This window comes from Teleopsis dalmanni, chromosome 1 (assembly GCF_002237135.1).
Source record: "Teleopsis dalmanni isolate 2A chromosome 1, ASM223713v2, whole genome shotgun sequence".
Classification (NCBI taxonomy): Eukaryota; Metazoa; Arthropoda; class Insecta; order Diptera; family Diopsidae; genus Teleopsis; species Teleopsis dalmanni.
Window position 1 is genome coordinate 4,376,274 of NC_051846.1, and position 16,398 is coordinate 4,392,671.

Sequence of the window (16,398 nt, forward strand, 5' to 3'; positions counted from 1 at the left end):
CAGAATCATAAGCATATTAAATATACAACAGCTTACCCATATTTAAATTAGAATACTACTTTATATGAGAAGAAAATAGCAAAATATGTTGTTTTATTACTAAAATATCCGGTTCGTTTGGTTTTGTTCCCAAAACTGTGTTCTTCTTATTACTGGAGACAACGTGAAACAAAAGAAATTAACATTTTCTCGAAAACCATTTTTTATAAAATTCTTGTATGCGAAGAGTTAGGAATTCCCAGATATTCAAATATTTATGACGTTTTTTAACTTTACATGGCGAATTACTGATTAGTGATTAATTAAAATAATTTTTTTCTGGTTTTGTTTATATTTCCTATGATTCTTTCTCTACTTTTTCTTTCGCTTTCAGAGCCAAACTTTTTATGCAAATTAATTTTTCAAAATACAAAAGCCAACAAAAAAGTCTCGAGACACTTTACAGTTTGTTCGCTCCATTTCTGCTTTTACCTGCAGAAATAAAAAATAATTAACAACCTGAAGGCGCCAATAAAAAATTAACTAAATTAAGTTGGAATTAGCAAAAGCAACGGCATTGCTGCAAAGGTCGTTCAAAAATTAAACAACGAATTTGTGGTTAATATATGTGCTTCAATATATGTATCGGTCATATAAAAATAAAATTCACTCTATAATTTTGTATTATGGAATATTTGAATATATTGTTCCAGAAATATTTAAAGCCGCGGGAGAATAAAATACTGCAAAAAAAAAAATTTTTTATACTAAATTTTGGAATATACATTTCAAGAAAATATTTGCTTACACTTAAATTTATTTTAATAAATTGAACAAATTTTAAAATATAATAGATTACACATTCGCTTAATTCGCTTAATTTTACATAATTTAAAAATACAATATATATTTTTTTACTATATATAAAAAATTATATTATGTAAAGCGACATTTTAACATCTTCGATACTGCTAGCATCATCTCCAGCCGGATGATAAACCATCTTAAGTATTGAGTCACAATCTATAAGTTTTTCCTCAGCATTATTCCTTATCATTCGATTTGATTATCTGCTTTACCAACACATTGTAATGTTCTAAGTTCAGATATTACTTTAGATATTACTTATGAACAGCGTTACACTTCTCAAGCAAGTCACTCATTGCTTGTATCAAACTTGCAATATTTATTAGTGCACTGAAAATTCACTTTTTTTAGCTCAAAGCATAAAGAAAGGGATGTTTTAATATTTATATTTAAACAAACATTTTTTAAAACATCCCTTTTCACTTAGCAATTCAATTAATTGAAAATTATTTCTCTGTGTTTTCTATTCAATCATATGTTCATCTGAGAGACTATTTTAAAGATCGACCTACTCTGTTTATCAAAATATTTAATCGATCTTGCCACTCAATTTCTATGCTTCATCCACTGTTTTTCTGAGAATAAAAGTTTTCCGTATCATAAGCTTTCATATGTTTATATTAACGTGCTAAGATATCCTTTACACTTGATGTGTAATAAGACATAAGTATGTCAACATGTGACACCTTGAACTTTGGGCTATGTTTATAGCTCTCACTTCATTTTTCAATATATCGTTCAATTTACAAAGACGAATTACATCACTAATAAATGACTTCAGCCACAAATACGGACTATTTTAATACTGATAAAGTTATTTGAAATCATTTAGTTGTTTTTTGTTTCAAAAAAACTTCAAAAATGGATTTAGTGTTGTAAACCGTAGTTGAGATGAACGTATGCCGTTCACTTAACATGAAACTATCGCATCCAACGACAAATCCAGTACCTAAAAATGAATGATTATTATATACTTTACGAAATTATCTGAACAGACTCTCTTCATAAGCGATGATGCTTACCAGGAATATAATCATAACATATCACAAAATAAATTCAGAACTGAGTAGAACTATTTAAGTGTAAACTTATTAAATTTGAACCCTTAATCCTTAGCTTTTACTGTCCGTTTTCTAGATAAGACCTTTGCAGATGTAAGGCATCAGTTATTAAATGTTGCTTGAGTATGAACTGTTCTAATTGCTCTATGCGTTTGTCATCTGCTCAGTCATGTCTTATACATGACTTATTTTTGGTTTGATAAATTAAATAAATTTTCAATAGAATTCATGATAATTATGTAATTTTTTATATTAATATGTTGTAATTAATCATTCAAAATTTATTTTAATTTAAATTTTTCTAACAAAATATTTTACTTGTATTCGCCACAACTAACAATTTCAACCAAAAACGTAACTCTTTATTACTTCTGTGATATCTTCCCTTATATTATTTCCATACAAAATTCTATTATCTAAAGACACAAAATTCATTTCAATATTATATAAAAATTTTTATAAAAAAAATGGAATTCCCAAACAATTTATTTTCTTTCCTGATTTGTTTGTTGCTTTCTTTTGCCCGTATTTGCCTCGCTAAAAACTTTTGCAGAAATTGTTAATAAAAGAAAGTAGAAATACACTGAAAAAAACTTGAATTTCAATTACAATATATATATAAATACGCAAGATGAAAACAAAATTAATTATGTGTAATAATAACAATAAAATATATATATATATATATATATATATATATTTATAAATAAATTAATAATAAAATGTAATAATTCAAATCAAAGAAATCATGTAGGAGATAACACTTCAAAAATGATTCAATATTAAATTTAAAAAAATACTAAAATTTTGTTTAGTTTATTTTATAAAAAATATATTGGTGAAGACTTATATGCTTTTAGAATATATATCCTATAATGTTGATGTTACTAACTTTAGATTACATATAGATCTATTGCTTCTGACGTGTGTACTTTATAGTTACCAGTACATTTTGTTCCTAAGCTATCTAAGATGTTATGAAAGTTGTATTATATTCTTCTTTTGATTAAAAAAATGTTTATCTTCTTGAACTCTAAGATTGTGCTAAACAATCGATCTATGTTAACTTGTAATTATAAAGTGATATATCTATTCATATCACTTTACTTTTGATGACAATGAACAATAATGTTATGTCTTACTTGTTTCCTGTAAATTTGAATATAGAAACTTATTACTGGTGTTTGCTTCAATATTCAATGAGAATATTCCAAATAACTACTTAAACTTAATGACTACTATTTTAAACTTAATGATTGTATGACTTTGAAGCTATTTTAATGATATCCTGCGATTCACAATATGTATCATATCTAAGCGGTATTCATGGGTAAATCAAAATATGTACCTAATTTAATAGAGTTGTCCAAAGAAGAATTTCTTGATGAAAATGGGAAAAGAGGAATTGTTTGATTGAAAAGAAAAACAAGATATATGACAAAAAGTTAACAAATGCTAGTACCTAAATATTTTAAATTATATATTCAAGATATTAAAAGACATATTTTTTCTCCTTATCAAAAACTTAATAAATGTCTACTGTGAGTTATAGTATTTAACGAAGTCAAAATATTTGTTATATATTTGAAGGAAATGCAGAAGCATTTAATTTTCTTTTTTTAGTAAAATAAAAAAAATCAACAATATTTCAATAAATTAGAATTTTTTTAAAAATACTTAAAAACCATCAATGCTTTTGAGATTCCATTATTTATTTGTTTCTTTTATTTTTATATTATTTTTTCTGTATACAAATTCATAGTAATCATTAAACTAATCGTATTAGTTCTTATTCAATTTCGATTTTATTTAATACATAATGCTTTGATAAAAAAAATAATGCGAAATTTTTCAAAATACTTTCCTACAAATACAATACCATAAATAATTGTTAAAGTCGATTTTCAGAATGGTTTTCAAATCAGACGATTCAATTTTTTACTCTTCAATCAAGTCTAAGTGATATCCCGGGGCAGTCTCTTGAGATTAAAGACTAATCACAGGCCACACGTAGATAAATTAGGAGAATTCGATTATTTTGAAATGATATGATTTGAATTCTTGGCTAAAAAACCTTGAAGAACTACAGCTGATTTGATTCTCAAGTAAAATAAGGAACACATGTTTAATCTATAGTTATATGTCATATGAAACATTTTTTACATTGCGCTGAAATACCTTCAACTAGTGCTGGTAACACGGTGTTATTCTTTATTTATGATTTTTATGAAGAATTAAGGTATTAACTATGGTCCTAAGTATAACTTAACGTATTTTCTTGAAGTAATCATCAAATTTATACCTTCAGAGCAATGCGTATTATAGATGTTTTTATAAGTATGTTAAGATGCAAATGAATAGAACTGAGTCGGCATATCACTCTTCAAGAAAATAAATATCTAGTATAAACTTTAACCATTGGTTGATCAAAAAAGTCAATTCGTTTTTAACATAAATACTATATTTTAACTCAAAATACACAAAATCATAAAAATGACTTTACTTCTAACAGCTTATGTTACATTACTTACACTTTTCCTGTGTACTATTAAAGAAACTAAATCTAATCATAATTTGTTGCTTTAAGAGATGGAATATGGATAAGCCTAAACCTGCACCACTATCAAAAAGATCTAAGTGATTATTAGGTTTTGATAGATTGTTCTATTATCTATAAACAAATACATAGGTAATATCGTGCATCATACATTATTTTTATTAAGTAAGTTTCTTCACTGCGAACTGATAAATCTCATCAATTTTAAAAAAAACTAATTTATATACATATAAAGTATACATATAAATATATAAATATATGCATAAAATAAATATTAAATAAAATTTTTTGTTTGTTTAATAGATAACGTAATTATGGTTTTAACAAATTAAAAATTTAAAAATCAACTGATGAAAAAGTGAATGGTTTATATTGTCAATTTTACTGCCAATCAGCGTCAATTTGGCGCCATCATAGGATCTAATACCAAACCTTTCCAAATAACTAGTTAAATTTTATACATTTATTATATTGTGAAACATTAAAATTTTTCCAGATCAAAATATTTGCTTAAATTAACATATGAATAAAAAATAAATAATAAAATAAATTAGAATAAGAATAAGAAATTCGTATTTGTACTGGTCCACCCGCCCTGGCATGTCTACGTGATTCTGAGGCACCTAAACATGTGTAATCCCATATGTTCTAATCAATTTACTTTTTAATTTATATGCAAAAGTGCTAATAAATATATTTTATTACAGTAAAAAATTTATGAAGTTGTGTGTATTGATCAAATTACGTATGAGCAGCTAAACCGATCGATCAACTTATTTCTGACGTAAGAACGATGTTGTAAAAGATTCGATTATTTGATAAAAAAAAATCACTTCTTAAAGAATTTTTAATACTTCAAACATTTTTATTCTCTAATTATTTGTGTTATGCTTATTCAGAATACATTTTACGATCAATTCAAATTAGCATATCGACTTCTGAATTACGGTTAAGATTTCAACTGTATTAATTTGCATTGAGTAAAGTGTTGGATTGCGTGATATATCGAAGATTTATCTGTATAAGTTAAATACAATATACAACTTTATAAATAAAGAAATAAAATTACAATAAATATGTAGATAGATACTTTGGATTTTGCAAGTGGTTTCATAGTAAAGTTATTCATCATAATTATTTTCATCATTATATTCAGCAAGGATGAATATACTTTATTGATGACTAATTGAAGCAGATGATGATTTTAATTAATGAAATAAAAACGAAAACAATTTTAATCAAAAATACTAAGGGGATGTACATTTTTTAACATGATCGTCATTATCATGCAAAGTCATCAATGACGAAAATAGTACGTAAACAAAGCACTTTTGCGACCTCACAATTAACCAAAGTATTCCGTTTGCTTTAATTTTTCTCATGGAAACTAAGTACTGAGAACTTGAAAACTAAAGCGAAGAAGAGAATGTTTTCTTCATACAATTTTTCGAAATTACGTGGGAATAACTATCTTAAAAGCAATAGCTTTTGAGATTTGTCACGAATATTTCGAATATCCGATTGCTTTCCTCACGGAAAAAGTTTTAAATATATAAGATATTAACAGTAAGTTAGCTATCGCTTTTGCTACAGTTTTTTTCTGAATTACTATCAGTTTCTCTAGAAAGCCATCATAAAACAATCTATCACGGCTGTGTTAGTTGGGAATCCTGATTTGGAATGGTTTATTGTTAAAATTTATTGATAAAAATCTGATAGTATGAAAGGACGTAACGTACTAAAACAACCCACTGCAATTATTAATTAAGTTTGTAATATATTCCTAACTCAAAATGAATACCATATCAATAGAAAAAAGTTCCAGTCTATTTGAAGAAAAACGAATTTGTTTTAAGCGTGTTGTAGTGTTAATCGATTTTAGCAGAGATGATAATTTATATATTTAAGAGGCATATGTATTTTAAATTCTATGACATCAGAACCAGAAGTTTTTATTGCGCTTAAAACTATAGTGTTTTTGGAACACAACTAGTTTTAGTTTTAACACAATTAATTTTGAGCAACTAGAACAATTTTTTATATATATATATGATGGGACGTTGGCCAGCTTAGAGTGCTCCGCGAATAGCTAAGCACTTTTATCGCTTTCCTGGCCCACAGTTTCGGCAACATGAGTTTAGTCTGTCTACAAGTGCTCAACTCTCTTCATCTATTAAGATGAAGTGAGGTTATCCACTTATAGACATAGACTGCCGTCATGTTGTAACTTAGTGGTATTCTGGGCTCTGGGCCACAGAAATTATGGCTTGATCCTTGCTTTGCAAGTTCATTACTGCATGAGTATCTATAACAAATTTTGGCAGTGAAAAAATTTCAAAATTTAACTATTTATGTAAGGGGTAATGAAACCACATCAAAGCTAAAACTATCAATATTCTTTATCAGGTCATGTGAACAACGTTACCTTCAAAAGTGGTACATATATATTATCGATTAATCCCGACAAATTTCGAAATGGCATCCAGTTTCTTCCGCCAATATATTTTTATGGCTTCTACAGACTCAAAATGTATTTCATCTAGTAACATCTAGTAAACGAAAATATCGCATGACACTATATCTTGTGAATATAGTACTTATTCGATGATAGCTCTTCAATTTATGAAGTACAAAGTATTGACAATGAAAACATTGACCGATGATATATTATAGTAGTGCGATATCTAAATGTTTTTCATAAACCTGACCTTGTCAGATAAATATTCTTCCGCAAACACTTCATGACACCTAGATAATATTGTTAAGTAACAGTCTGACCTTGCGATAAGAATTCAAGATGAATCACACCCCGACAGTTGAAGAAATAACCTTTATTGTGGACGACTTTAGGGTAGGTCATTCGGATTTTCTTAACTTTAGTCCTCCAATTTTCGATGACTTATACAAAATTTTTATTACAAAATATAATGGATTGCATAATTGTGGAATCAATATACACATGAGAAAGCATGTCCTCAGCGATTGAACTCCGATGTAAAATTCGTATAGAACTCAAGACTTTTGGTACATGCTCAGTTTTAAGGCTTTACTTACCTAAATAGGCAATTAAAATGACATGAAATGAATGGTGAGAGATATTTATTTCCTATGCAACGATAGTTCTCGAATATTAATTCCACCACTTTATCGATATTTTCTTCGATAATAGCTTTTCTGGAAGCACTGAGGCAGGTTATGAACGCCTACTCTTACACTTCTAAGTCATCATAAGACATATTCAATATTTTTAAGGACTCATTACAAAAATTTATGCAAACTCTGTAATCCAATAAATTGTACATAATGAAAAACAGAAAATTTTTTTAAAGGAAACTCTCTAAAAAGATAGTTGAAAACACAAGGGCTTAATACTTGCAACTAATTTTATGGGTGTCTATAAGTAAACTGTCAAATACCATATACAAGTATTACAGTTCAAAAATATGTATCTATTAATAAATTACATCTTATTATACTTAATACTTGCAAAAATGATCAATTATAATAATATATATATTATATATTAAAATGGAACATATTTTAAATGATGCAAATCGGATATTAATGGTTAGTTAAAACCACAAATTAAGAAGATTACAAATATGTTTTAATTTTTGTAATAAATCAACATAAATTAAAAATATAACAAATTATTTTAATAAAAAAGCACTTAAAAGATATAAAATAATTAATGGGGTATTAATAAAATCATTGAATAATTTTAAACTTTCACACGAACAACAAGTAGCTAACAGAGAAAATAATAAAATCTTTAATAAGTTCAATAAATTTTGTATTTAACTTAAATATAATAAATAAGAATATAAAATTTTTTTTTTTTGAAATTCGAAATGTTGGCGCCAGTTTTGGTGAAAAATAATGCTTTTAATTATTTAACATTTAATATGAAAATATTATGAACATAAATTAATTAATTTTGTTCGATTTTAATGCAAATTAAATTACTTTTAAAATATTTGTAGCTTACGTGTGACTTGCGTCAGTAAAGAATGAAAAAACAGTGATATACTAATATAAAATAATGAAGCTCAAAAACAAATGAAATATTTTGTTAATTTCAAAACGACCTTCAAAAAAAAATGTCTCAAAAAAAAAATAATAAATATGTCAAAAATTGCGGTAAATGAACTGTTAACTTATAAGTCAAAAAGATAATTTAAATAATCGCAATAAATGTATAACTTGAAAAAAAAACTAAAACTCTACGACTATAAAAAATAATATAATGCTATGTTCAGACACACCTTAATTTCGCAAAAATCTTAATTTCATCTTCATTTCAGAAGATAAAGTTAAGATAACGAATAAGTGACGTTTTTTTTAAATAAATGACAATGACAGTTAACTTTAATAAAACCGAAAGAACTGTAACTGTTATTAATTTAAAATAGATTGAAAAATAATAATTCACTTACCTGAAATCCACTAAAGCTAATAAAACTACTGAATGCCATCCTTTATAGTTATAATAATCAACTTTTTAAATTTCCCATATACAAACGATGTTTGGAGCATGTAATTTGTAACATCCGATTTGTAAACAAAAAATAGATGATTTCCTTAATTTGGAGCAGTATGAACACCTTCAAAATTAACTAAATGTTATTATTACGAAATTAAGTAAATTTGGCTGTCTGAACATAGTAATATTTACAGTCAAATAAAATTATTTAACTTACATTATCTTTATAACATCTTATTAAATGCATGTCCACAACTAATTCCAAAATGGTATTACAATTAATCACATTTCTGTGCATAAATTTTCAAAATAATGAAATCAAATTAGCTAATTGGCCAATAATTTGCTTTAATAATAAGAATATTGGTTTCTAGTGCGTAAACATTGATAAAAAAAAAGGAATTATGGCAACTCACATTAAAAAGAAAAATTCATATAAAAACAAATTAAACTTTTGGAAATTTATAATTTCATATTGTACTTATTAAGCATTCAATTGTTTATTTATTATACAAATTTATTGAACTTCATTCTTAACTCTTAAATATTCCTAATATTTGCTGTTCCTTTTCGTTTCTTGTTGTGCTCGACTTTTTGCTAATTGAGTAGCTATAGTACAAACACTTAATTTTAATAGTTTTACTAAAGTTAATTGAGGATCGCTAACATAAAATGTTTTCTTTCTGCTAGCTATTGTTGTTTTTTTAATTTGTATAGAATTTTATAGAATATTTGCGGATTAATAAACACAAAGAAACAAATAAAAACTTATATGGCGTTTACATTGGTCGAAAATGGCTCATTTTGAATGAGCCATTTGAAAGTGTTTACATTCGTTTTAATTCGTTTGTTCTCATTTCAAACAGCTGATTTTTCAACTTGCTTGTTGATTTGATTTTGGCCTGTGCCAAAAAAATATTGCATGAAGATTAAATATGCTTTCAAACCTTACAATATAAACTTAAAACATATTTTTAACTTCGATTAATTACCTTTTGGGAAGTAGAAGTTCTAAAAAGAGGTGCATCGTTTTCAAGAAAATGCAACCACCAAACATTTGTTTACCTTTTTTTGTAAATATGTCAAAAACAGTTTTCTCAAACTGTGAAAATGCCATGAAAAGCTTTTATTTAGGGTATGTTCAATGGATTCCCTTGCATATGGAACATATGTGGAATGCATTCGAACGTCTTTCATACAGAATGTGAGAAAATTGCTCATTTTCGCGCTTGAAATTTTATATGCAAGAATGAGCCATTCGCTACTCATTTTCGATTTTTGACCAAAATGAGCCATTTTCGGCCAATGTAAACGCCATATTAAATGGCTGAGAAATTGAATGAATTGGTGAATATCTTTGTAGCAATTAGATGTAATAAGAAAACGAATCAATATCGAGTTGGTAATTGTTCATAGGGGAAAGAACTGTTATCGAATTTTTAAGAAAAAAATATGACGAAGAAAATTAAGTATCTTATAAGCTATAATATTTATACAGCATCTTTCTGACGTATGTATGAGTATGTTCACGTCAATTGACAGAAATTCTATAAGAGAATTAGAACTACATTAGATTAGATTAGAGAATACGTATTCATAATCGTGACACATTAATTACAATTAAATAAAAGCTAGAATATACATTGTAAATAAAATATTAACACCGTTATCTATCAATTATCCTTTTTGTTCATATAATAGCCGTAAATTTTTCTTTCAGAGTTGTAAGAAAACAGCATTAAATCTGTTTGAAAGAAGTTGGCATCACTTTTAAAATATGTAAAAAATTGTAAACACTAAAAATTAATTCATTTAAATAATAGAAAACTAAATTAATAATAGAACAACAATGGTAAGCATTTTTATCTTATTGTTTTGATGTATTGCAAGTTGTTGTTGGAATTTTGCAACATAAACATTCACAATAGACTGATTTTTAAATTTGACTGCAATGAAACTTAGGACGTAATATTATTTGTGAGTAAAATCTAATTCCGAAGATTTTAGAAGCATTACTGTTGCTTCACATGATTTCTTTCATAAGTTGCAAGTATTTTTTTGATACTTTAAAAAGGTACATCAAAAAAAATTACAAGCGAATAATATTTAAGTTAGGCAGCAATTGTAATACTAAATTCAAACACCACAACTTGCAAATGCTTAACTGCGGGTTTGATAAAGTTGTTAGTATTATTCAGTTTTTGTTGTTTTAAACTTATTTATCGAAACAATTTTTATAAAGAGGTTTTCGAACAGAAGTGAAACAACAACAAAAATTTATTTTTTAAATTATTTTAATTAATTGAATTTTTGGCTGACCATACAGCTGTTTCGAGTATTGCCAAATACCCTTCAGTGGTCTTGGAAATAATTTTTATATTTAATTATTTGTAAATAATTATTTTTGAGACTGCAAGTACCAGGAATTGAACTCGGGTCCTGCTAAATATGAAGCTCAGAATCAGCGCACCTTCTTTATGTAAATATAACAAGTTTCTATTAAAATTATAATAGTCACTTCCGTCTGGAAAATTTGACGTTAAATTACAACTTAGGACCAATTTTTAGAAATTTACTTCTTTATGATTCTTCTTGGTTATGTTTATAATCTCTTGAACACATTTTTTGTTATTAATGAAATTTATTGTTCATACTAATAGTTTTATTTATATAAAGAAATATTTATTTTTTATATTTTTTTATTGATTTTAATTTTATTTGTAACTACTGGTTTTTTAAATTTATGTATCTCAAGAATATGTGAGTTATATTCTATATGTTATGACGTTTAGTTTATTCTATTTAGTTAGGGTTTCAATCGCAACGCGCTGCAAAGAAACTAAAGTACATTGTACAACACTGTTTCATATGTCAAACAGGAACAGCATATGTCTGATAGCGTAAACATTAATTTTGTGGATGCCGGTTCGCTAATGCTAAGTGTAATTCTTATTTACAATATTTTTCTAATTTATTGATATAATCAGTTAAAATGAATTCGCTAAAAATAAAAAAAATATATAATTGTGTACTATCGCAAGTATTTTCAACATCTGGACAATTTCTTTTTGTTGGCAATCGCTTTGGCGATATTTTTGTACTGGAGTAAGTTTTCAAAATAAAACTGTTTAAAAATATTTACTATTATAAGCTATTTTTTAAGTATACAAAAGCTGGAACAAACTAATTTAACCAATAAACCAGCCGAAGATGCAGATGTCGATATGAAGACGTTTCCTCAAGGTCAAGGGCGGGATATCAACAGTCTTTGTTTCCATAACAACTTTTTAATAATTGGCACTATTGGCAATTTTTATGGTCTAAAATGGCACGAAGAACAACGCCATTTAAGTAGTAAACCTCACTGGGAGGTACGTATTCCCATGGATGCAGATGCAACCGAAGTCCCAGATGTTAATTACATGTGGATACGACCAGAGACAAATACGCTTTATGCTGGTTGTGGTGATAATGTTGTGTACCAAATTAGTTTGGAAGACGGCAGAGTTGTGCGTGATTATCGTGGACATTCCGATTTTATACATTCTGTAAGCGGTTGTGGTGTAAATACGATTGTTTCTGGTTCTGAAGATGGCACTGTCTGCTTATGGAACGAAAATGAAAAATTATCTACAGGAAAAATAATTCCAGCTGAAAACACTGAATTAAAACGACCAGAATTTGGTAACTGGATTGGTGCCGTTGATGCTAATAACGATTGGGTAATTTGTGGTGGTGGACCAAGGTGCGCTATTTGGCATTTACGTTCGATGAATACAACTGGCAGTTACTCATTTCCTGGCAAAGTTCATTTATGTTATTTTGTGAAAGATAAAGTATTAATTGGTGGCGAACACTACCAAGTCCAATTTTATCAATGGAACGGTAACGAAGAAGCAAGCGTTACTGTTGAAAATATTGCTTCATATACAGCAGTTTGGCATTCTAATCCATATAAGTTCATGTCAGTGGCAGGTTTCAGTAATAAATTACATATAGTAAAAGACTTTCTATTGGATTGTAAAATCGACTTATATGGCAATGTAAAAGAGGAGCAGTCAACAAAGGATGAATTCGCTTTTTAAAAATAAATAATTTGATTTTATTTCAATGTTACTTTAAGATTTATTTTCGTTAATCTAAATATTTTTGTAATTAAAATATTTATAAGCATTAGATAGTTATTTATAAAAATCTGTAACTTCTGTATTTACGCAAGTTTCTCTTTTTATGAGTAGAAGTTGTAGGTTACTTTTATCAACATTGTCAACAAAAGCGCACTCTCCATAAGATAGTTGGTTACTAGAAGAACGTATAAATTTCGGAAATTATTGTCATATTATTTATTTTTTAAAATAATACCTTTTTACAGCAAAATCTTCTAACATTTTAATAAACTTTCTTGAATTAATTTCTTCATCGGAACGCAGTTGCTTAGGTCGTGATGGATTATGGAATATTAGAAAGTAATCATCACCGTGGACTGTACCTATGGTATGCATATAATAAATGTAATAAATATTAGTATTATCTTAGATACATTAAATCATACCGAAATCAATATCATTTCGCTTAGACAAACTCTGACCAATACCTGCATCAGCAGGGTTATCGTAGATATAAGCATAAACAGCACTAGTTCCATATTTTTTATGTAAATAAATTGACTGCTCGACTCCATTTTTAAATAAAATATCTGTGTACATTTGCTGAACTTTATGATATGTATTTACGGAAAAATTTTCATTTTTCAAATACTTTTCCTTTAGTGACTCAGAATATTCATTTGTGTTGTGTACGGTATCTTTGTAAAAAAAAATTTGTGGCGCAAGTTCTAACCATCGTTCATTTAAAACTGTAATTAATTCTTCACCATTTTCGGAATTTTGTAAAAGTTCAGCAGCATTATAGCCACCGTCCTCAGCTGTGTATGATAAAAGCCAAGGTATTTGAGAAAAATTTCCTGATTTTATTATTTCTTCTGGCGTTTCATGCAAGAAATTGTCGCTCACATTTGAGTTTTCGATAACTGGACCGAATGTAGTAAATGGATTATAACCAAACACCAAAAAATGTCTTACAGCCGTTACAATATCTTCAGCGCATTTGGTTTTTAGGCACTGCTTAAGATCGTCAGAACTGTCCAGTCGTGTGCAATTTAAAACTTTACCCAATTCAAATGCCCGCTTACGGGGGTTATGTGTAATTACCCATGGATTCAATGCTGTACCACTAAAGGAAACAGCCGCATGCACATAGTCTTTAAAATCTTTTTGCAACATATGCAAATGAACAGATGTTCCACCGGCTGAAAATCCTACCGCTATCATACGGTCTGGATCTCCACCAAAATGAACAATATTTTCTTTAATCCATTTCAAGGCTAATAATTGATCTTTTAATCCATAATTTCCAGACAATGTTGTATCTTCTGTACTTAGAAAACCCAACGGCCCTAATCTGTACGTCATTTTAACAACAATAGTTTGACTTTGTTGCATAAAACGTTCATGATTGTTAGCTGCTAATGAACCAAACATGAAAGCACCACCATGTATTAATATAATAACAGGTAAAGAACGTTCTGCTCTATCAGTTTCTGTTTGATTTAGTTTCGATTTGTATATATTGATTGTAAGACAATCTTCTTCGCCTGCTAATTTATTGTCTCCATTCTGATATTGATCCCATTGCATGCATTTAACTGGAGCTTTAGTGGCATCAAAAACTTCTGTCCATTTTCGTTCGTACTTTTTCGGTGACTCAAAACGTAATTCACCCACAGGTGGTTCAGCGTATGGTATCGATTCGTAGCTATAGTAGAAACCATTATCCTTTCCTTTTAGTTTTCCATATGGTAACTGAATTATTAAATTATCTTGCATTTCTACATCTCCGAATGCAAAACATACGAGACAACAAAGTAAAAAAACTATACCAAAAACTCTACACATCTCAGCACGCCGATGGCCCGTATCAACTGAACTCGGACTTTAGAAAATGTAGCTAAGCAAGTTCTGAAATTCAAAACGCACACATACAAATATCAAACATCTATTAATTTTATATAATTTTTTTCTTATCTTTGCAAAACATTGTTTTAAATATGCTATCAGCCTTAGTATTTAATTTTCTTTTATAGAAATAGTTTTTAAATACATTTATATCATAATTTATGTATTGAATCGATTAGTTTTTAATATTGTTTTTTTTTTTTTGTAGAAAAGCTCCAACTACGAGTCATTAATTCATCAAAGTGCATTAGTTTAAGAAAGTACCGAGTAATTAATATTAAATACTAATAAAAAAAGCAATAAAAACTTTGAAATACATTGGCAATCTAATGTAATTCAATCATACATATATAAAACAATATATTTTTGTACATTGATTTAAATATCTTCAAAGTAAGATAAACGAAACAATTACTAAAAATCTCAAACATATATCACTGTGCCACATTAAGTTCCCCTTTTGATTTTTCAACGATTTCAAGTTAATTAAATGTTGTTGAACTTTAAACTTAAAATTGGTTTTAATTGTAGACATCTGGTTCTCTGATCTAATAACGAGTTAAAGTTGAAAACCTGAGATTACAAAGGGGTTATAAAAAAAATTCCTTTCGAGTCACAAAATTTATAAGAATTTTGAGTAACGAATTTCGCGTCTGCAGCAAACTTACTAGGAATAAATAGAGAAATATTTGTATCGGCTTACACAAAACTCCCCCACTACGTTCCAAAAAAGGGATATTTCAAGTATTTTTTAAAAAAATTTTTTAGAAATTTAGTTCAATGTATATTTGAAAAACCTTTTTTTTTGCAAGAGAAACAGAGAAGTGTAGAAATAAATATCTAAGTAAAAATATTTATCTATTTATACAGAGTAAGATTGTTAACCGCGACCGAGAAATTGCTAAATAAAAATTATGTAAATTTTTTAAAACCAAAATTTTTAAATTTATTCCGTTATTGTCACAAATACTGACATCTATAAGAAAAGCAGCTTTGAACTTAGGAGCCTCAAATTAAACTTTATTCTTAGTTATTCTTAGTTTAAAATTAATTTTAATGTTAACTCACAAATAAATAAATATATCGCCGTGTGCAACGTAATACTGAATTCAGACGAGAGTTTTGTTTTTGTAATTTTAGCTGTCATGTTTGTAATTGACAGTAATATTTTGTAATCTAGTATTAAACACGAGTGTTTTATTTGTAATTTAAGCTGTCAAAAATATTTATTTTGCAATCAAAGCAACAACAATTGACAGCTCAAATTACAAACATGACAACTAAAATTACAAGCAAAACTCTCGTGTGAATCCAGTATAATACCACCACACGTAGTTATAACACAAGACAGAATCTTCTGAAAAATTCGCACCTTTTTATATTCATTTGCCGAGCTTTTCGTATAGCGCACATAAAGTCGTTTTCAGCTGTGTTGTA

At 27.6% G+C, this 16,398-nt stretch overlaps 2 protein-coding genes across 2 annotated transcripts; one reads left to right on the forward strand and one right to left on the reverse strand.

The window, feature by feature from the left end:
* Positions 1 to 11,725: 11,725 nt before the first annotated feature.
* LOC119681443 (THO complex subunit 6) lies at positions 11,726 to 13,148 on the forward strand. Its single transcript, XM_038094637.1, has 2 exons — positions 11,726 to 12,052; positions 12,111 to 13,148. The coding sequence occupies exons 1-2, from the start codon at positions 11,940 to 11,942 to the stop codon at positions 13,030 to 13,032; spliced, it is 1,035 nt and encodes a 344-aa protein (XP_037950565.1). The 5' UTR covers positions 11,726 to 11,939; the 3' UTR covers positions 13,033 to 13,148.
* On the reverse strand, positions 13,093 to 16,303 carry LOC119681434 (esterase-5B-like). The gene is made up of 5 exons (XM_038094625.1): positions 16,252 to 16,303; positions 16,030 to 16,064; positions 13,500 to 14,964; positions 13,310 to 13,436; positions 13,093 to 13,249 (listed from the first exon to the last, which is right to left on the reverse strand). The coding sequence occupies exons 3-5, from the start codon at positions 14,899 to 14,901 to the stop codon at positions 13,129 to 13,131; spliced, it is 1,650 nt and encodes a 549-aa protein (XP_037950553.1). The 5' UTR covers positions 14,902 to 14,964; positions 16,030 to 16,064; positions 16,252 to 16,303; the 3' UTR covers positions 13,093 to 13,128.
* Between the last annotated feature and the right edge of the window lie 95 nt (positions 16,304 to 16,398).